We start from the raw sequence: 22,060 nt of genomic DNA, 5'->3' as shown, positions 1-22,060 counted from the left end.
GACTTCAATTAAGAAGAATATTTTTCATCGCCAATGCTTCTACTGATCGGAAATTTGACATATTTATAGCAACATAAAACATAAGGTAGAATAGAGTACCACGAGCCATGTACAGACAGCCACGTGTCTTATCTACTTCGAAGCTGCACGTGTACCATGTATATCTATATAGCGTGACAGTAGGGAAACGCGCTTGACTCAATAAGGCCTTGAACGAGGCAAAAAGAAACACGTTCGGTTGGTAATTCAAACCTACATATACCTACTTACGCATACACATGTATACTGCCGCTTGAACATGAACAGTCGACGGTATAGCGGCGGCTTGGGTTGATGTCGATGCACTGTGAGGTAGCGTTGTCATACAGACGAAACCACATCGTGTATCAAGCCTCCTCTCCCATGTGAGGCTCAGTGGTCTAGGGGTATGATTCTCGCTTTGGGTGCGAGAGGTCCCGGGTTCAAATCCCGGCTGAGCCCATTTTTGTTTGTTTTTTTATTATAATTTTTTTTATTTCTTAATATATTTTTAATTAATAATAACAAATTATATTTTGTGGCAAAAAAAAATTTTTTTTTTTGTAAAAAAATTTATATCAATAGTACGCATATTCTTTGATGTACACTCTGAAAAAATTTTACGAAAAATAAAATTTGTTGCCGATGAAGAATAGCCACTTGTTCGGAAGTTTAATATTGTCTTAATATTCCAGCTGGTACCTTTTTTAATTTCTTTTTCTTTTTTTTGACGTCATAAATCTGACGTAATACTCGCACTTTAAATCAGTCAAGTGTTTGAAATATCTTTACAAAATAATTGTTTACCTCTAAAAGTCGTTGATCTCCTTAGCTTATACTTTTATCAGTATTATGACTTAACATTACGTATACTCGATTACTTACTTACGATACAGATACTCCAGCGCTGCTAATAAAACTGTTTTTCTGTTAATTCATGTTTTCCTCGTATTTATTTTGCATTTTTATTTCTAGAATGAAATTTTTCATACGCCAGTCATCGCAAAACCAAACAAATAAATTATGGAATCCAACAATTCATCGTTGCAACAAGTAAATTTTTTCAACAGAATCTAAGTATATGTTTTATTGATGAAACTACGGAAATTTTGATACTAAAATAACAATATCGTTACCCATATCTAATTATAACGAAAAAATTGATACTGTTTCAAATGTTGAACGTTGTCTCCGATAGTTTTTACGTAATAAAACCCTAGTTTTTAATACCAAGTACAATTTTCATGGACTTTCAAAAAAAATTTTTAACCGTTAAAGAAGAACCGTTAAATTTTTTACGTTAAAGAGCAATTTAATTTCTTTTCTGTTGCTATTTGGCATCGGCTATTTTTACTTGAGCTGTAATTAATAATTTATACTTCACTCAGATATGCGAAACGAATTTTCATGGTAGCGATTGTTCAGTTAAAAATGATACGAATATTCTATACGTTAGTGTATTGCTTGCATTTGATTTTTTGTATAGTAGTTAGTAACAAACTATGCGTTAAGGATAAAAAAATGGTGACATCGTATCATCCGATTATTTACGCAAAGTGTAAACAAGCACAGTACATCTGTAATATGTACTTACGAATTTATTTCTACTCGACATTCTCATTTATCTGATAAGTTTAATGCCTTCACACAAGTATCTTTGTATGGCAGATATTAAGGAAAAAAAAAAAATAATAAAATTCAGATGTTTGTAATAACTGTTGAAAATAAATTTAAAAAACAAAGGAAAACAGGTTAGCTATACCAAAACAAGGCTTATTTTTTCAAAACTGATGCCAAGTGTTATTTTCTCACTAAGAGACGTGGAATTGCCAAATTATTGATTTTTAATTAATAGCTACATAAAAATTATTATAAAATAATCTAAAATTTCTCATAAATGTGCTTTAAACTTTTCTTAACTATTACTCCAATTCTATTGTATACCTGTATTATTTCTATCATAGTGTTTACTCTTAATTCCATAGCTGTTCTGTAAGAACACGTATTAATTAAAATATTTTTATCATGTTATTTAGTTAATATTTAGTATTACACCTTACGTTAAAAAAATTGATGCGGATTCAAGATAATCTGAATGTCTGTAAATATTTACATTATTAATTTTCTTTGATGTCTATTATTATTATTATTATTATTATTATTATTATTATTATTATTATTATCATTATAACTATTATTAATATTACTATTACTCTTACAACTAGGAATTATTCTTAATATTTTTCGAGCATGTACTTATAATTTAAAAAAAAGTAACAACCGCTCAAACGGTAGTTCCCTTCGCTCAATAATAGCGAAAGTCATCGTATCCTCATCGAGTTGCGCCCAAAACTCTCGTTTTCCCTAACGCCCACCAAAAATGCCCATCCGTCTACGGCTAATTAACTTTTGCCACATTTTTCATCGCTGCAATAGTTTGGAAGCTCGTACATGTATTGCTACATGTAATACTCACTGTATTAAACTGACCCCTGTCTACAACAGTTTTCCGATGGTGTTACAGTTTGACGCTCGATTGGATTCATTTTTTTTTCACAGTCAATTTCCTCTTAGGAGATAGATGAGAAATGAAAACAAACACGTATATATACGTTCGAGTAAAGCAGTATTGAACCGTTTTTCACTACTAATACTGTTTGACCATGGCCAAAGTGTTAACAGTAAATAACTAGAATAAAAATAAAATGATTAAAACAATAATAATAATAATAATAATAATAATAATAATAATAATAACAATATCAGTTGTAATAACAATAATAATGGCAATTAGAAAATAAATTTTAAAACATTAGTAACAGCAGTAGTATCAGTAACAATAACAAAAACGTTAAAAAAGGTTTAATTTGCATATTATTTTAAAACTAGTTTCCTTTTTTATGTTTTTTGAGCTAGTAAACATGCAAAGGATGATTAATCGAATAATTAGATAACGTTTATCGTACAATTAAAAACATTACTCTCTAAAAAATTTCAGTCTACATTGCATGTATAATTCTTCGGGATTTCCTTGACAAAAATACTGACCTAGTAGGACTTTTTATTTATTAATTAATTTTTTTATTATTACATATTGTACTGAAAAGCACAAACAAATTTTAACTTTCTTAAAAATTTTGTAAAAATTTCTATCTTATGGTAAATAATTTACTTGGACAAATTTCACGTAAAATTTTGATTCGTTTACGAAAAATCGATTTCTTCTCTGTACGCTTTAAAAGTTTGACTAAAAATAGTTTCCGTCATCAAATTAAAATGTTTCTGGTGTCACTAAAATTTATATTTTTCCCAAGACGTATATTTGTTTACTTCAATGTCCAACTTCAATACTTCAATGTCAGCTAGAACTACTGTTACTCATTGAAAAAAATTAAATAATAGATAGCTAAAAATCCACAGGTTTACAACTAATCCTACAAAGAGAACATAAAAAATAAATATTGAAATTCCTATTGCTTGTAAGAATTGTAGGTAACAGTTGATATTCACTGAGAGTCACGTGCTAATACATCTTCAGCGGTGTTTTTTATCTTCTAAAACGCACATGTTCCCACAAGCACACCTTATCAAGTATTTTCAGCTCATCCAAAAACAGATTCCCTCATCTATCAACAACCACACGAAACGAACTAATGCAATTTTCCATCCGTCCCGAATCCGCCTCCCAGCGCTCACCTCGTTACGTCCTCAACCTCGTATCCTCCCTCGCACACCTGCATCTCCGAAAAACCTGAGAAACCAGCGGTATTCCCCAGTCATCGTCCTGAAACCTTCCTCCTCTGCTGATTAGATGGAGCAAAAAAAAAACAGCGCACCACGTACAGGTGATCCGCAGAGCACCTGCCGTCCATCTAACTACCAACTAACGACGCGGTACACGCGTTGCTATTTTTCTCGTCCAGAAAAGTTTGACGCCGATAACTAAGCCGGAGTGCACTCCTCCGAGGATCGATTTCTCTCCCGGCGTGAAAAATGGACTTTGGAAGCTAGCCTCCTTTTTTCCTTTCGGTGTCTTGAGTAATGCTTGCGCGCGAATTTTAAGTCAATGCGAAGGCTGGGTGAGCTATGGGAGCGTGTATGCGAGGTGACGTTCGACGTTGCGCTCGGATCTTATGGCTGGGAAGATTGTTTGCGAGCTCTCGAAGTTTCAACGTGATCATACTAGGATTTCTTGTGCAAGGCTTTCGGTGTATACATCGAACTTCAACCAAAGAGTTGTTTCTTGTATTTTTCGTGTTTGGAATTTGTGGGGTGTATACAAGCTTTGCTCGCTTGCGTCCGATTCCTCCAGACGGGCTTGCTTGGAATTACTTTGTGTTTTACGTGATATGTGGTATGAGTTGGAAATAATTTTGACGCACGCTAAGTCTTTGGTGAGTTTCCTTCTCTGAAGAGAAAGTTTATCGATGGATGCAAAATAGCACAAGTGCGAAAAATTACGTGTAAATGTATTTTCTGAACCTTGGAATCGAAGTACATTGTTTTGGTGAAAATTTCCGTCAACCCTTGGGTGTGTTTCTTTTTTACTTTTTTTTTTGAAAAAAAAAAAAAAAGCTAAAACCGATGTTATAAAACTACTATTCATCGATGAAAAAAAGTTGTTTGAACTTACAGAAATATAGCTACACTTTTTGTTTAGGTAAGAAGTCTGACAGACGTGCCTTAAATGAAAAAAATTTTTTTTTTCTCAAATTAAACTACTTGTTAAATACTTGCGTCATAAATAAGACATTATTGTATATTTGATGTTTTACGTTTTTTTCCGGTAATTTTCAAGTTATATTTTGTGCCTTGGATAAGGTAAATGTCCCTATTATGAACACAAATTTCATCACACTTACATCTTTAATTTTTTTTTCTTAACTGTGAGCTTTAACAGTAGAAATTTTGGTATGAGCTGGTGCGCTATAAATTTACCATTATTATTCTAATTTTTAAATGTGGTTCTTAGTTGTTGAAATATTTTATTTTAAAAAAAGATTATAAGACCAAAATGTACATAATTACGAAACGTTGTACCTATTGTTTCATATTATGTCCCTATTTATGAAACTTTCTAAAAAACGTAAATTGATTATATTTTAAGACAATTAAAGCTTTTTCACTTGCATAACACTATTTTATTTAACAAAAATAATTATATCGTTTATTTGTTTACTAGAAATATAAAAATTCCTGGTTAAAGTTTGGTGCCATAATACGTACAGTTCAAAAAATAGGAGATGTACGACTTTGTCCCTATTTATGGAATTATCTTTAAAATTGGTCATTTATTGTATGTAAAATGAAATTTTTCTTGTGAATTCATAAAAATACATAAAATACACAACTACCACAATTTTTTTATCAAGTTAGTTGTATAACAAATACATGAATTTTTATGTTCCATGAATAGGAACACGTTCCACGAATAGGGACATTAACCTTATTTATATTTGCCATATTTTTATTTAAGTGTCACTGTAAAATAAACAAAAATTGAACGTTACAGTAAAATCTGATATATCATCATCTAGATAGGCATTGACATACGGTTTATAAATTATCGCAGTTATGAATGAAATGACTTACTCTGCAGTAAGATACGTTTTAATTCGCTTACAATTGTCGATAAAAATAACTATTTTTTTCTTAATGCAATAGTTTTGTAACAAATATCTGTAACTATCAATTGAGTAGACAACTATATAGTTACATTTTTCAATGATTAATGAATTTTGTACATTACTTTTCATGGCAACGCTATACGTATACGTTTTTATCACGAATACTTTTGCCTTACTAAATGTCAACTACAAAATATTAAAAGTAATGGCATTGTATGCAACAAATGGCTTTATTTTTCTGTACAAACTTACGGTAAAACTCACGTGGACTTGAAATTATTATTTTTTTTTTCAAATTACAGCCCCGAAAGCTCAAACTAAGCGAAGCCTAATGTACATTTAATTATCGACGACCAACCGAAGAGATAACGATAGAAACGATGTGGGAGGAGGGGGGGGAGAGAAAAACAGAGGCTTTGTCAACGCATAGCCAAGGCGTTGTTATATTCAAAAATATCAGTGAACAAATACCTTCTCGGTGGCTCGATTATAGAAATGCAGTTCCGCCGGTCTCCGGAGTTAAGCATCATTTGCTGCGGTTAGTACTTGGATGGGTGACCGTTCGGTGCTCTTCGTTTCGCCCGTGATGTGTTCGTTTCGAGGACCGGTTAACTGTTTCTCTGTCGTCTTGACCAGCTTGAAGGTGCAGGAGTTAGTCGTTCTTGTGTCTATACGTAGACACCTGGACCTAACTCCTGCCGACTTTTGTTTTTTTTTTCTTTATTTTTACTTTAAGAGAATGTTTATCAATTTCCTTAGCATTAAATTCTTTTTTTTTACGCATATTAAGCGAATTAATAAGCATACAAATTAACGTTAAACGCGTATGGCCCAACTGAGGAACACCACACGTGTGACATTAGTGGTGGTTAATGAAAATATACTATATAGCCTTGTTTTTTATTAAGGAAATGTGGTCCTGATTTATTTGGTGTAGTTGAATTTTTGAAAAAACTTTTCTCCAGTTGGGGGGAAACGCACCTTGGCACATACACATGCTTTTTTAACTTTTGCATGTTGGGTGTATTATATGCGATGTTTTATAGGTTTAGCTCTTTCTGGTTCTTATATTTTTGTAAAATTTTCTAATCTAACATTTTTTAAAAACATATACTAATTTATTTGTAAAAGTAGCGACACATTTTGGTAGTACATCATGAATGGTTTTTCCCTCGAAATCTCACACAAAGACGTGTTACATTACATCGAATAGTGACAATAAATTTTATTTTTCTTGATACATCGTCAGCCTCACGAAGTTGTCGGATAACAATTCAAAAACGATCAAGTTTTCTCTCTTTTTTTTTGGCACAACATACAGTTTATATGACACTTGTTGTTCTATAATTGTAGATCTTGTTGTGTTACGTTTCTGTATACATATTTAAGTCTAAAATGTGATTATTATGGTCTGGATATTGATCATTCACACAAATAGCCAAAAACCGAAGTAATAGTGCTCATATTGATAAATCAAAAAAATTTGTTTAAACTTCTACGAATATAGTTGTACTTTTCGCTTAGGTAAGAAACGCAAAAATTTCCATGTTATTTTTAAAAAGTTGATTAATATAAAATTTTTCATTTTTTCATTTTTGAGAGTAAAAAATGAAAATTTCAAGAAATACTCAACAAACGTATGTATATAGTAAAAAAAAAAAAAAAATTCGATCGACTCTCAGTGATGTATCTCTAAATGGACAACGAAAATCAAACTGGTTGATTAAAAAGTTAGCTGCTATCCTAAAGAAAAGTTATTTATTGCCTCAGTGATTCGATTGAATTCAAGGTAAAAAAAAAGTTACTCCCTGACAAAAGCTCAAGACATTGCTTTTTATCAATTGTAGCTTTCGAGCGCTTGGTTGTGTTTGAGAGGCAGAAGATGTACATTTCCATACAAACGTATTTAGCGGCTGGCACTCAAAGTGTCGGCGAGCCGCCAAAGTATTGTCGAGCTGACGTGAAAGAGGCTCTAGGTCTACCTATACACCAGAGTCAAAAAAAGGAAGCTGTGTGCGTGTCATTCTGTCCATTTTCCAGAAAAGTCACGTATACACGTATACAGTTGGGTATTCGGGAATAAGTCGAAAAAAGGATGAGTCTTAAGAAACTGAGAAATCTGCTTTTATTTTCAATGAATTGTTTTATCTGTGAAATTTATTTTCGGTTGTGACATCTGTATTGCATCCGACGAGCACACATCAATTACATGGGTGACTTATGTGAGTGTACACAATTTTTGATAGAAGTATATTTATTAAAACATTTTAAAATTTACAAATCACCGTAGCTTAGAGGTCCTTATGTGTTTCATCATTCATGGTATGTTAACAAATCCTTTATAAAGATACAATATATTGTACCCCTATTGTATATTTATTTATTTAAATTAGCGTTCACGTTACGCAGTAAGTATCGTTGACAAATACAGTTTTATTTTCAAATTTTTCGAATTTAAATAGATTCTTAAACAGCTAAATGGAAAAACGTGTAATTCTGAAAAAAATTTTGATCAACCATCGCCTTCAAACGTAAACGTATAAACGTATTTTGATATAAAATTTTTAGATGGTGCATTATTATAAAAATTCCTAAGTAAGCATGTACTTAACATTGTTTGAGACATCATGAAATGTCGTTATCGAAAAAAAACTTGTGGCAAAATGCTTTTCCATATTATTTCAGATGCTACGTATTTCTTAATTATTGTAAGATGTGAAATTGAAGAAAAAAAAAATATTAATTGTATATTTATTCACTCAGTTATCAATTTAATATCAAGTAAAGCCTATCGAATTTTTTTTTTTTCAATAAAATTTTCCTCTCGTTGGTACGTCAAAATTCACAAACAAAGGAAACAAAAACGAAATCGTATTGAACGAGCAAAAATAAATGTTTTGCACATTTACTCGTCTAGTTCTCGTTTACACCGAGAGTTCGTTTAGTTCCGTTCGTTGTTCTATTTTTACACATGCTGTTGAAACAAACCCCTGTACCAGAGACTACTGGAACTGAACAGCAAGGAAAAATGAGAAAAAAGCTCCAACGGTGGTTTTGTCGAAAATCCGATTTTCCGCTGTCGACGCGTTTTTTACTAGTATCATTTCCGCGTGTCGTTAAGGGCTTTTTAGAAAACGACTCAAAATTTGTGAGCTGTGCACTTGACAAACAGCTTTTTATTACTTGTTTTTTGATTCTCTCGTTTGTCCCTCGAATGATTAATTTAACATTGGGAGCATCAATTTATAATTGTTCCTGCATGTTTTTTTCCTCCATTTACCAGCGAAAACGGAAAAATTGTTAAAATTTGTTGGGTTTAAGAAAAAACATGGCTAAAAATAATCAAGTTGGCAAACTGTTGTAAAAATTTTTTATTTGACAATATAATACAAACAGTAGACAGTTAATAAATTTGTAAAGAGGATTTTGCGTTAAAAAAAACTGTACTTACGAGTAAATGTGCATTTATTACATGACTAGTTTCTTAGTGGTTTCGCAGATCATTTGAGAAAAATATATAAGTAACCTAAATAATCCAATTGTACTTTTTTAATATAAACTGAATAACTATTAATTAAAGTAAGCCGACACAGCATCTCACATAAGTGCCTAAGTACTACTTAAAAGTTTTATGGAATAAAATTTTTTTTTTTAAATTTGACATTTACTAATCAAAGTGGCACAAAAACGCAAAACAATCAACATAATAAAAATTCAAAGTTTTTGTACGGTCATTCGTTGAACAATCAAAATCTTTTAGTTGTTTCACCAACTATTTAATTTATTTTATACACGGCGAGCCGGTAAAATCTGATGATTGAAAATTTTTCAAATCTGATTCACGCGATTTTTTTCAAATCTCTGACATCCAAATGAGCCAAAATATTCAACATAATATGATCATCCAAACTTACGTAATTGATTGTCTCTAAGATACCTCTAAATGCTTCTTTTAGATTATCTCTTGCCGCACGCAATACCCTCATCTTCTCCATTGCTAGTTCAATGTGAGTTACCAACGCATACTCGTGATATTCAAGTTCCACTTTTTTTTCAAGCGACAAGAGTAAGTCGGTGCAACCTTTCAGGCAATCCTCGTTATTGAATAATCCTGCCAACGCATTCAGCGGCATCGTGAGGATGTCGAACATCGATTTGTCGCCTGCCTTCATTTCCTTGAGTTCGTCCAGTTTTTCGTTGCAATCCGAGATGATACACGATAAGTGGGTCGAATTCAACAGTCCTTTCATCGGGACCAAATCAGCGTTTGAACCCACAAACCGTGAGTTTATCATGTAATAAAAGACAAACAGTTTTTGGAACGTATCTGCGGTTGGCCAACCCCCAATGCTTTGGAGAGTATCGACCAGCAATAGATTAACAGTCGCGATGTCTTGAAATTCCCAGAGCAAGCACTCCATTTTCATTCTAATTCCAATATTGACAGGCCGATAAGTGAGTTGATGTAGAACGTGGTTGTAGCGTCTGTTGACAAAAAAAAAAAAAAAAAAAAAAAAAAGTGGCGATGTTAATTTAGGTGTGGTATGAATTTTATGATTTTTTTAAGTATAATTGAATGACTAACTCGTCTGTCCGAAATCCAGCCTCGAAGAGCATCTTGACGATACGGTAATGGTTCGAATTGACAGCTTCTTTCAGCGCTTCGTTGAAATCTCGGCAACGAGTTTTACTTGCCTCTTGGATGAAACTCATGTTGAGCAAGCGATCGACGACCTGCTCATACCCCAAATTGATGGATACTATGAGTTCGTGCAGTTTGGGCTCGTCCTTATAAAAAGGGGCTAACAAATGATTTTTTGTATATGTCCTGTTGAGTGTTGTCTCGTTGACTCCGGTGATTTTTGCCAGCATTAGGTTTATTACGTTGTTGCAATTTTTCGTAGCTAAAAAAAATGGTGTCTCATTTATGTAGTTGTGCGAGCCCAAATCTGTTCCTATAAAACAAAAGTATGTTATTTTATTTATTGGTATAGTATCATTTCAAATAGGTATATAATACTAAAATTGGCAGGCATATATACACAACAACGTGACCATCACAATACTTATAAAATAAGCCCCTCATAATTTAACCAATGAAATAATGAATTTAACATTAAAAATAATTTAACGCAAACATACGTTCTCTTATTAATTTATGGTTTTGTGTATTGGAAACTAATTGATTTTTAAAAAATTTACTAATATCCAATAAAGTCACTCGAGCGATTTTGTGTAAAAAAAGATTATGACGCTATTAAATCAGAATTTTGGTGGTATTTATAATATTATAGACGAGTTCTTTGATTAAAGAATAAATAAAAACAAAAAAAATATCAGTTCCTGGTTTTTCTATACTTAATAAGGATAAGCTTGAACACCGAAGCTATCAGCATGTTAACAACAACAAAAAACTGTTTGACAATTAAACCTTTATTTTTGTGATGCCTAATTTCAAGTATAAAGGCGGAAATTAATTTTTAGTGCTTGCATACATTTTCTGTTTTGGTTCTACAAAAATTTTATTAATATTTAGCTATTTTTCAATTAAGAATGAATTTTTTACCATTTTGATCATGTCCCGTAAATTTTTTAGGACAAGAAATCATTTTAAGTAAAATTTTTTTTTCAGTAAAATAACTTTGTTAAAAAATAACATGCAAAAAAAAAGTAATAACAACGAGATATCCATGTTTGAGTCGATTTAAAAGTCCATATCCTTCGACTCACCGTACGCAATAAGCAATCTAGCAATATTTTCTTGTAGCTCCTTGTCGCGGTTTGGTTCTTTATCCTTGAGTAGTAAGTGCAGCGGTGCCTCACCGTAGACATTTTTAAGGTTGACATCAGCTCCTGACAGAAGAAGAGCCTCAACTCTCGTGAAATTTGTCTCGCGAACAGCCAAATGGAGTTCGGAGTCACCCGCGTCGTCATTGACATAAACGCCCCGCTCGTTCAGAAACTCGAGGATAAAGCACTTTTCCCAGTAGTGGCGATTTTCGTGCTTTTCGCTAACTGCGTGGTACAGCAGAGCTCGGAGCGAAAAGTTCCCATCCATTTTCCTTCCATTATCCAACAACTTTGCAACGAACTCTTTGTACTTGTGCTTATCCATTTGGCATGATACATCAGTGCACGCTCGGAGCAACAGTTTGTAGACATTTCCGCTCTCGGCACTAGTAAAAGGAAATTAATGAAATGGGCACCCTTGATCTACTTACAGGCTACATGCAAAAATAATACGCTTACCCAGATTCTATGAGCTTCTCTGCAGAAATTATGCTGCAGCTTGTAACGGCAGTGTCCAAAGGCGTGTTGCCTTGGAAGTCGAAAACATCGGTATCCGCCCCGTGATTCAACAACAGCTCCGTAATTCTTCCGTCGTCACTTTTCACTGCGTAGTGCAGGGCCGTGTGGTCACTCTTGTTTTTGATGTTGGGATCGGCACCAGCTTCCAACAGGAGCCTCGCGAAGACGATCTTCGGGATTCAGAGATGGTCAAGATTTTTCCAAGCGAAACTCAGATCCAAAACTCACCATTTTTAATTGAACAGCCAAAATCAGCGCCGAATTAAGGTCGTGTCCCCCTCGCACGTTCACGTCTGCTCCGTAGTCTGTGAGTAGTTTAAATATCGCCAGTACGTTATCAAGCGAGGTGAGATTTACAGAATGGCACTGTATCAGGTACATCAGTGGCGTGTAGAATTTGGGATCCCCGTCATTAATGGAAGACGCGTCTCTGAAATGTGGACGTATACGTGAGGTAAAAATGATTTTACGCGACCTTTGCTCAGCGAGGAAAAATCGTACCGTCCCAGGATTTCGTGAACTCTCGCGACGTCGCCGCAACTAATGGCTTCATGAAGACTCATGGTTTTTTACACTTTTTCTGATTTGTTGATACCGATGTGACAATAAACCTCCGTAACTTGAACTACTCAACTCGAGACGATTTTTCTGTTGCTTATGAGTACGAGTCAATAACGCAACTGCAGTCAACAGTAGTACTGTGCACATTGAGGAAACCCGAAAAGCGTATACCTACTTAACATCAATGATTCACGCTTGAAAGTAACTACAGTCGCTCCTCCTATCATCACAAGTCCGGTTCCGACAATAAGTAATTAGTGTGCCCTGGTAAAATTTCCAAAGAACTATACGTATCTATATGAATGCATACACAGTCATAGTTCTGTGAAACCATTACACTACCACCATTAAGCCCATTGCAGATGCACACCCCAAAATTAGCTCCAACTTGGAAAGTTTTCGCATCTGTGTGGTGCTCCGTTTAGTTCATGTGTGGGTGTTGATGCTCGTCAAAGTAAAAAAGCTATGTAAAAGTTAAACGTAAATATGAATAAAATATTCTGTCGGGTAAAACTCTCACGTGACTTGATCTACGTCCATTGTTTGTTGAAATTTACTACTCCGTTACGGGGTAAGAAAAAAATTGTCTTTGTATCTTTAGTTTTGTCGCCAATAAACAGAGACACATTCATAACATACGATCATTAAAAATTGACAAGAACTAACCAGCATTTACTGGATGTACATTCTTTCGCTAAACTTGAATTCAAAGTCCAATGGGTTAATCTTGGATAAAAATTACCTGTGAAAAAAGTTTAAAAGTTTTTTCCTTATTTTGTTCGAAAAAAGTAGTGAGATCCACAGTTATGCGTTGCCAAGCATAAGTTGTCGGCCTTATAACGAAAGAAAGTTACTTTTCCAAGCATATAAATGAAAAAGCTACTTTTCTAAGTATGAGGCAAAAAGATTACTTTTCAAAACCGTGCAAATAAAAATTTTTGAATTGAATTGAAATCTTTTTATTCACTAATGATTTAGTATCATAGCGTTGTTTTAAATCATTTTTATTATAATGAAAAAATAATTCAGTCTCTATTTTTTTATGATATTTACCACACGTTCTTGTGTAAAAATATTTTCCGGCAGATAAGTGCAATAGATTTCAGAAATTAACGCTTATTGTAAGGTATTCAAAATATCATATTCTAATAAGTATTCAACTACTTTATTAACTACATTTTGTTATAAATTATTGTTTTTTTTTTCACTTCAATACATTGTTATATATATATGACAACACGATAAGCTTTGCTTCTCTCTTTTAGATGATGAAAACACTAAATTTGTGACGTGTTCAAATACTTATTTATTTTTATTTTTTATTAAACTGAAAATAGAGTCATAGTGGTTATTATTATAAGCTACTGATTTTCATAATTTGTAACGTGCAGTGATAATTGTGACAATTCGGTGGTGTATATAGGCCATAATCCGTGAACATGTAACTGTTAAAACGAGGACATTTCGCTTGGGCACGGGTAAAGTTGAATTATGACACGCATACACACGCCTAAGCCTAGCTGTTGTTGTTCTGTCCTTCTCTTTAGCCCCAAGTGGCTTCCGCACGCACTTACATATCCACAGAGGCTCTCTCGAATGTGTCAAGCGCTTCGAGACCCTCCCCTCTTCTTTTCCAGTTTTGATCGAGCGCCACTCGAAAACGCCACTGCGTTCCATGCCCCGTTGTAATAACAATAACAATTATAATCACCACGCTCTTCGAACATTCGTATAATACGTCTGCGGATCGACGAGAGGGCGCTTTCTCGCGCTTTCTCACTCGTGCGAAACTCGCTTCTCTTGTTTTCAAGCGTACAAAGGTGTACCTAGTATTTGTCACTTTTGGGCTACTTCGTCTGTGCCATTTGCTTCATAATAGAATGATGCTTTCTCTTTTCTCTAGACGCCGTTGTCACTTCTCCCTCCCTCCGTGAGAGTATGAGAGTGTGTTTCTTGATGGAGTGTAGAGAGTTAAATTTTGTTTATTGTACGGGTTGGGTTGTTGCTACTTTTTTTTAATTTATTTTTTTAAATATTTGTTCCTTTTTCCCAAAGTAGATGCTACTGATAAGTGAACATGACACTTTTCTGTTAAACAAATGATTGATGGTTTTTAATATTCTTATGGGGTTAGGTGTCGCTTCCACCGAATCTTTAAAAAAATTTTAATTTCTCTGTCGCTTGGTAATATCAAGAACACATAACTTTCGTAAAAATACTTTAAATTAGCAATTGTAAGATGTTTTAAAAAACAGATAAATCGATGCTTGAAACTACGTCTTGCGTGTGAAGCACGACCAATCTACGGATTGTCAAAGCAAAATTATGTGTAATTTAAACTACAGGATTTTATCGGATAAAGACAGTTTTTATAGTTTCTAATGTATTCAAAGTTAAGTTATATTTTAATTATTTTATCAGTAAACGTCAAAGGAAAAAAGATTTATTTTTTCTTTTTTTTTTTTTAAATTCGAAGCAATGTTTGTTATTTACTGTATTAGTACGATACTGTGGACGAAAATGTAGATGATTTACAATTGGTGACACTTTTTCCATCGAAAATATAAGGCATTCCGATACATTGGTCGTGCCGAAAAAGTAAAACGATTTCAGATTATTTTTTTGAGTAAACAATACAATGAAAATAAATTTTTTTTGAAACGGGCATTTGACACGCATTAAATAATAACTTGTAAGCACCATTCCAAACGACTATGTTTATTCAAATATTTTATCACGTGTTTTAAAAAAAGTCAGTGGTAACACGAACTGATAACAATTTTAATTAAGAATGAAGTTTTTGATAAATGTTAGCCTATTTTTGTTTTCAGCATTACATACTGATGAATGGTCATAGAAAAAAAAGTAAATAAATCAATGTAGTAGTAGTTACATTGAAAAATTAAACAATAAAATATTAAAGGAGACCTGACCCGTCAAAAAAAAAGTAACGCTATTTTCCCAAAATATACGTATGTTCTTGAAGAGCCTCTGAAAAAAAAAAAACGATCTCAGCTGCCGCGAATTCCGAGCATTAAATTCACACTATAAATCGCAAAAGAGCCCTCATTTTCACGCTCGACTGGACTCCTCCGCACATCACCCAATCGAGAGGTGCTTTATGGTGCACTTCAACAACTTTTTTACTCGAAATAGCTCCCAACTCTCGAGTGCACTTTTTTTTCTCGCTCCCATTCCGGGAAACAATTCCGGTACACTTCAACTTTCAATCTCATCGATTTGAAAGTTTGTCGATCTGAAATCATAATAACTACTTAACACAAAATCCACAAGCTCGTGTTAACAATTATATCCACCTTCCAATTATACCAGATCTAAACTAGTCCTAGCGTACTACTTCTCTATAAAAGCCATTAAAAAGTACATTACTTTGTTATAAGTTATCTATGATTCAAATCACAAGGCGATAGGTAACATTTCGATAAAATGTAGTTGTATGAGGTTATGTATGTGTACATAACCTCACTTTTGCCGCATTTCAGTAAACAACCACTGTAAAATTCGATACAATGAAACTAAAATTGCCAGTTTTATAATTATGGACGCAGAGACAGCTTTGTTGCCACAGTTAAGACATCTCATTTACTCAGATGATAAACGATAATTTTTTCTATGTTCGCAAGTACAGTTTTCGTTCCCATCATTAATAAAAAGACAGTAGTAACTTTTGCATTGTACTTTATTAATTTTTTTTTTTCAACAGCTCTCTACGGTTAAACCATCTGGACATTTACCTTAGTCCACAACGACATGCATTAAAGTAATCAAAATTCCCTTGAACCCCTCGAAAGTGACACATTATCCCCAAGAAGCTGCAACAGTATTATAAAATCTCTCCGTGTCGTCGTCGCGTAGAAATTTTCCACCCGACTCGGCTCATTGACCATCATCAAACGCACACTCGACGTGGATACGTGTCCACTCGGTGCTTAAATCGCTCGGAAGGGAACAACAAGTTCATCAGGCGCATGAACGCGCGGAATGCGCGCACTTGATTTCCAAAACATTGTTGTTGTTTTTTTTTTTTGTCGCAATTCTTTTCGGTTAACTCGAAGGAGCTTATTACATGTGTTGTTTTTCCAGGCGACTGCTGCCGTTGTTGTCGCCGACGAGAGAGAGACTCGACTGTTCGCCGAGGCGGAAAAATTATTTCGCGACTCTCCTCCTGCGTTTAATTAAGTCGTTGCGTATCCGTTACGTGTACGAAAATTACAAGTAGCACGCGCATGCTTCTCTCGATTATTTTGGCTAAGGGTTTTGCGTCCCCAAAGGAGTTTTTGTTAACGCGATGGCAAATCAAGGATTTCGAGATTCTTTTGTGCTTTTTAAACTTCAAAGGAGGAGTATAGGTTTGTTTATTTGTTGCGGGTATTGAAGTATCGAGCACTAATTATAAATATTACGTACAGTAAATTCCAAATCTCTAAATACAACGATGCGTGCCACAAATTTTGTCTCACTGCAATAATTGAAGTTTTTAACACGACCGTCGGTATTTATTCAATATGTTCATTGGCTCAGTTTCATTTTTTGATTACGCATGCGCGTCATTATTTGTTACGAGCATATTGTTTTATTATTATATGAAGTAAAGATATTAAGTAGTAGAAGAAAGGAGGACGAGTGGGGGAGGAAAGAGCATAAAAAGGCCCGCAGTTGGGGCCACGGGGCTCTAGAACAGAAAGAGGGTATAGTCGCAATAAGTGAGCGCTTTCTCTCAAAGGATTATAGCAATAAAGCGATTGACTGAGTTTAACTGCCGTGTTGTTATTGAGCACCCCGAGCCTTTGGAATCCCACGTAACACTGATAATATTTTCTTATGCCGCTGCAAAATAAAGCTATAAACATTGATGAATTGCTCGCCCTTTTGCTAAACACGTCATCAGTCCCAATCACGAATGAAAAGGCTTTATTGCACGACTTATGTGTGGTGATAATGATGATTAATAAAACTTTGCATATAATCGATCGTATACCCATTATGTCAATGATATGTTATAAAAACATATCTGCGACATGAAACAGTTAAAAACAATTGGACTGACAGTGCGTGCATACGTAGAAAAAATTTAATTAGTCTTTTTTTCTCCAATTAATTGTAACAACATTTATGATCGCTTATAAACATTTTTGTTTCATTGTGTCAGAGATATTCCAAAATTATGAAATAAAATTGAATAATACAACATTTTTAGCACAATCTTCGATGAAATATAGTTTTTGTCTTGCTGTTATGATTAAAAAAAATAATAAAAATAATAATTTAGTATCACTAACTTCTTTTGTAAGCCTAAAAAAGCTTTAGTCACGTGAAAATTAATCGATCAAATAAAAAATTTAATTAATATCAAGCTACATAAATAAATAATTTGTGGCTCAATTCGACGCCATGAAGCATCAGGTCCACCCTACAGCGAGCCGTCCGAAGAACTGTTTAAAATTGTAAATGCTGACCCCGGGAAACACGAAAGTGAAAAAAAAAAGCTGGAAATTTTATAAAACCAGGCCGCGGCCATTTGCATGAATCGATATGCAGCGTAATCGATGCGCCCGCTGTGTATTAAATCTAGAGCTTGTTTAGTTACCTCCTCCCCCCATTTTTTCTCCCTTTACCTTCTCCGATACTTTTTGCATACTTATTCAAATTTCCGAGAGATTCCGCATGCCTTGAGTTCCTCTAAGAAAATTCCAAAAGATCACATTGTTCGATTTATTTTTTACTGCAGTAGATACGCGAGGGGAAACAGTAGCTCACAAAACGAAATGGACAACGCACCCATCGTTTCACTTCGACTCGATGAAACACGAAGATAAAAAGTCATATCTATACATGTGACATCGAGAGCTCCCGTTTCGCACAACTTTCGAAAAAATTGAAAATCGAACGACTGACCTGTTTGCCGATGTCAGTATATAGATTCGTTTTATTTCTCGTGATGGAGTTGCTATACGGAAACCCCTTCGAGCAGTTTTTTCAATATATTTTTCACTTGTTTTCGAGCCACATCGTGAAATAAAGCGCATCCCGAGATTATCGAAGAAATTGTAGCGCTATTTTGTGACGGCAAGATTAATACTCCTCTTTTTTTCCTCCTTCCATCGGAACCGTGTTATTAGGTATCATATAGAAGAAACAGCGGAATATAACAACAATAGCCCGTTTCACTGATGGGAATTTAATTCGACTCCGACTCCCGTTGTTGTCCGTCTTTGATTCGTTTTCTTCTCAGCCGTAAAAGCATCGCCGGTATATTTAGGAAATAAAACCAATACATATCAGTTTCTGTACAAGAGTCGAGTTATCGTTTGTCGTAATGTGTCTCGTGATATAACTACGTAAGTTTTTTTTTTTTTTCATCAAAAAATTGTTTCTTCATTGCAAGGTTGATGAAGCTTTTTTATCCGGGAGTCGATTGGTTCAGATCGGATCACATGTTTTTTGAAGGTGTTTATAAATTTCGATAATTTGAATGTTGGGTTTTGGTAGGGTTTATAGTTGTAATAACAATTATTTCAAGTACCTTCGGCTGATGATGATGACGTGAAGCAGGGAAAGGAATAAATCACGATGACTTTAGCAAGGTCAAGAAGTGCGTCATGTTTTCACATGCAAAAGAGATGTACAGGGATTTCAGTGGAAATTGGTAACAATGCTAAAAGATGACAAAACAAAGGTATCAGTTTATTTCTTTGAACGAATAATTATACTGATTTTTCAAAAGTCTTTTATTGTGCATAGTTGAATCTCTTCAAACAAGCACACAATTGATGGTACACGAGGATTCAGAGGCCACACAAGTGAACATCTTTCTATTGAAATTGTTGTTATACTTTGTCCGAACGAAAATGAGTTAACGTAAAAACGTTTACCTTGATATTTGTCCCTGCCGTAATTAAAAAGACAACTAGTGTTGTTCACTCGCTGCGTGAAAACCAAATCTGAATAGAAAAGAAAGGACCGTCCACTTAAGCATCCCCCCTCCCCAACGTTGCGTCACAATGAACGCCAAGGATTTCACTCCCAAGGATCGTCTGGAAGCGAAGCCATTGAGATCTGCATCGGGCACGTCAAACTCCTTTTTCCTGCCATCTCGAAAGTTTATACACCTACGCGACTGAAAAAGTATCTTCGTGGACGCACAATGCAGCCACTTGGAAGGAGAACGCACGCAGAGTGTGTGTGTATATACACCTTGTTCCTGGAAGCTAATCATCGTTGGTCATTGTCGCGCGCAAAAATGGTACAATAAAATAACGACGTTGCTCCGTGTGTAACGACGCAGCAAGACTCTATTAGGTATAAAGCGTCTGACTTATGACTTTTCGAAAGTGAAGTACGGAATAAAAAAAAAGTAGAAAAATATACACACTTGTGCGCGTATACGGTGCATACAAAGTATAACTCGAACGACATGCAGTGACGGAAGATAATGGAGCGAATTCAACGTCACTTCCTCCTCATTCAACGAGTGGAGAATTTTCCTCCTTTTCTTAAGTGCGTCGTTCTATACCAACACACACACACACACACACAAATATACATAAAAGTATCCTGTGAATGAATGAAAGAGCCGAGACTCTTCGGCGTAAAGAGGAAAGGCCGTCGCACACAGGGTCCTATAGAGGAATTAGAGGGAAAAAAATTGGAAGTCAGTGGTAGTAGGGGCTAGAGTGGTGGCAAGGAGGGGTAGAAATTAGCCAAGGGCCACCGGTATTTTTTGCTGCAGCCTCAAATTCCCCATAAATCCTCCGAAAATTTGTCAAGCAATTCCCCACTACCTTTACGCTACTCTATGCTCTCCCTAGGGCCCTCAACGTTAATAGGGCCGTTTTTCGTCCGTGTATATATATACATATAGAAGAGACCGCCGCTCTTTAGTGTACAAATGGAACAATGTCACACTTGTGTCGCGGAAAGAGCCAGCGGGTGGGCCCTGAGGCCCAGACGTTTCGGCGCTGTAGTACCTTTTTTTCCCGGGGCCTTTAAGCACGCATGCACGCAGCGCCAAACTGTCTGCCGGTATGGGCTCCCTTTGCACACGTGTATATAGCTTTTTGACTCTTCCTTTTCATGAATGAAGGGCAAGCTTCTCGAATTCGGCGAAAAGTTCCAGAAAAACCTCGGGATTGAAGAAAAAGAGGGTGGGGATGAGCCCCATTGAGTGCCCAAAAGGGGAGCAACCCCACTTTTTTTCGAATCCCGCCTCGAGAAGGAAAAAAAGGTCCGCTCGCGACGTTTAAACGCCGTTTAGTGAGCCAAACTGCTGATGGTACGTGTGTGTGTGTAAATAGGCATACGTGGACAAAAAGACATACTTTGCTTTTTTCACACTCGACTCTTTATTTTTCGGTTGCCATGCATAGCATGGTGGGCGTTGCACGAGTGCATATACTGTGTAGTGGTCATTATGGGTGCATATGTGTATCTGTGTGTATTTTTGGAGAAAAGCTCTTTCTCTGGACTTTGAGACGTATAGGTGCGACAATGTAAGTAAAAGTTGGTAAAAGTTTTAGGCCAGGGAGTTGTGAGAGTGAGGCGACGCGCTGTCTGGGTCGTGTTTTTTCATTCACAGCCGTCGTTCATTCACTCGACTTTTATAAGGAATTTTCTTTTACGGCACTTTTACCCATGATATATCTGCTAATGCGTTCCCGAGCTTATTTCGAGAACGTGAATGAAGAAGCGTACATCTCGGTACTAAGGGAAGAGGAGAGGTGTGCGAATGGGGACGATTTGAGTCAAATTCCTCGATACTCTTGTGAACTGGTCACTTTGGCGATTCATACTTATTGGGCTTGCCTTTTTTTCTCTCTTTTCTAAAGATGCACATGAATAATTGCTGTTACTTATGTTATTGTTGGTTTTTTTCCTTACGATACACAGATCCAAACAAATTTTTTAATGTCCTTATGGGCAAAAAGCAAACATTTAAAAGTTGAAAAAAATTAGTTTTTCCACATAACTTAGAAAGTTGGAGTTATAAACTGTTGGTATCCCTTATAACAGGCCTAAAAAAAACCTTTTTTTAAATTTAAGTAGTGCTTGCCAGGGGTACTCATAAGGAAATGAATATTCGAAAACATGATTAACAGGTTATTCAGAAAGTTGACATAAGCTTGATATTTATATCATAACCTGATTGTCTTAAGGGTTACATGCATGTTGTTTTTTTTTCACCGAGGGCGTAAAGTGTAACTTTGCGCCCGGTAAATCATCACTTTTTACTTTAAAGGATTGAAAATTTTTGCTCAATCCCAGTGTGGATAAATGACTGAAAATAATACTGTTTGCTGTGTGCAGTGATCTGGGAAAAAGATATTTCTTATAGGAAATTTTTATTACCATTGAAAGTTGTAAAAAATGTATTTTGTATTTTAATAGTAATACTCGGTGCTACAAAAACTGAAGTTAGTTATTTAAAATATCTTCATCTTTAAAATCATATTGATAAATGGTCTCAGTTTATAAGAGGCTACAGGTATCCTTGTCAGTTAGTTTCGCTGTTTTTCCCATGTAAGTAG

The 22,060-nt window shown here is 35.0% G+C and overlaps 2 protein-coding genes and 1 non-coding gene across 4 annotated transcripts in view; 2 read left to right on the top strand and 1 right to left on the bottom strand.

Moving 5' to 3' along the window:
• LOC106647423 (uncharacterized) overlaps positions 1-22,060 on the top strand; it is a 132,803-nt gene that overhangs the window by 73,138 nt on the left and 37,605 nt on the right. The gene's annotated exons all lie outside the window — the stretch shown is intronic.
• Positions 409-480, top strand: TRNAP-UGG (transfer RNA proline (anticodon UGG)). Its single transcript has one exon. It is a non-coding gene; the product is annotated as a tRNA-Pro (tRNA).
• On the bottom strand, positions 9,485-12,616 carry LOC149373179 (uncharacterized). Its single transcript, XM_089597749.1, has 6 exons — positions 12,456-12,616; positions 12,183-12,384; positions 11,895-12,124; positions 11,376-11,821; positions 10,231-10,600; positions 9,485-10,130 (listed from the first exon to the last, which is right to left on the bottom strand). Exons 1-6 carry the CDS (start codon positions 12,515-12,517, stop codon positions 9,485-9,487), a joined length of 1,956 nt encoding a protein of 651 aa, XP_089453875.1. The 5' UTR covers positions 12,518-12,616.

Source organism: Copidosoma floridanum, unplaced genomic scaffold (assembly GCF_036245765.1).
Source record: "Copidosoma floridanum isolate Cflo_tuat_1 unplaced genomic scaffold, Cflo_Japanese_pri ptg000035l, whole genome shotgun sequence".
In the NCBI taxonomy this organism is placed as follows: Eukaryota; Metazoa; Arthropoda; class Insecta; order Hymenoptera; family Encyrtidae; genus Copidosoma; species Copidosoma floridanum.
Note: the sequence above shows the minus strand (reverse complement) of the source record. Positions and strands in the feature narration are given on the sequence as shown.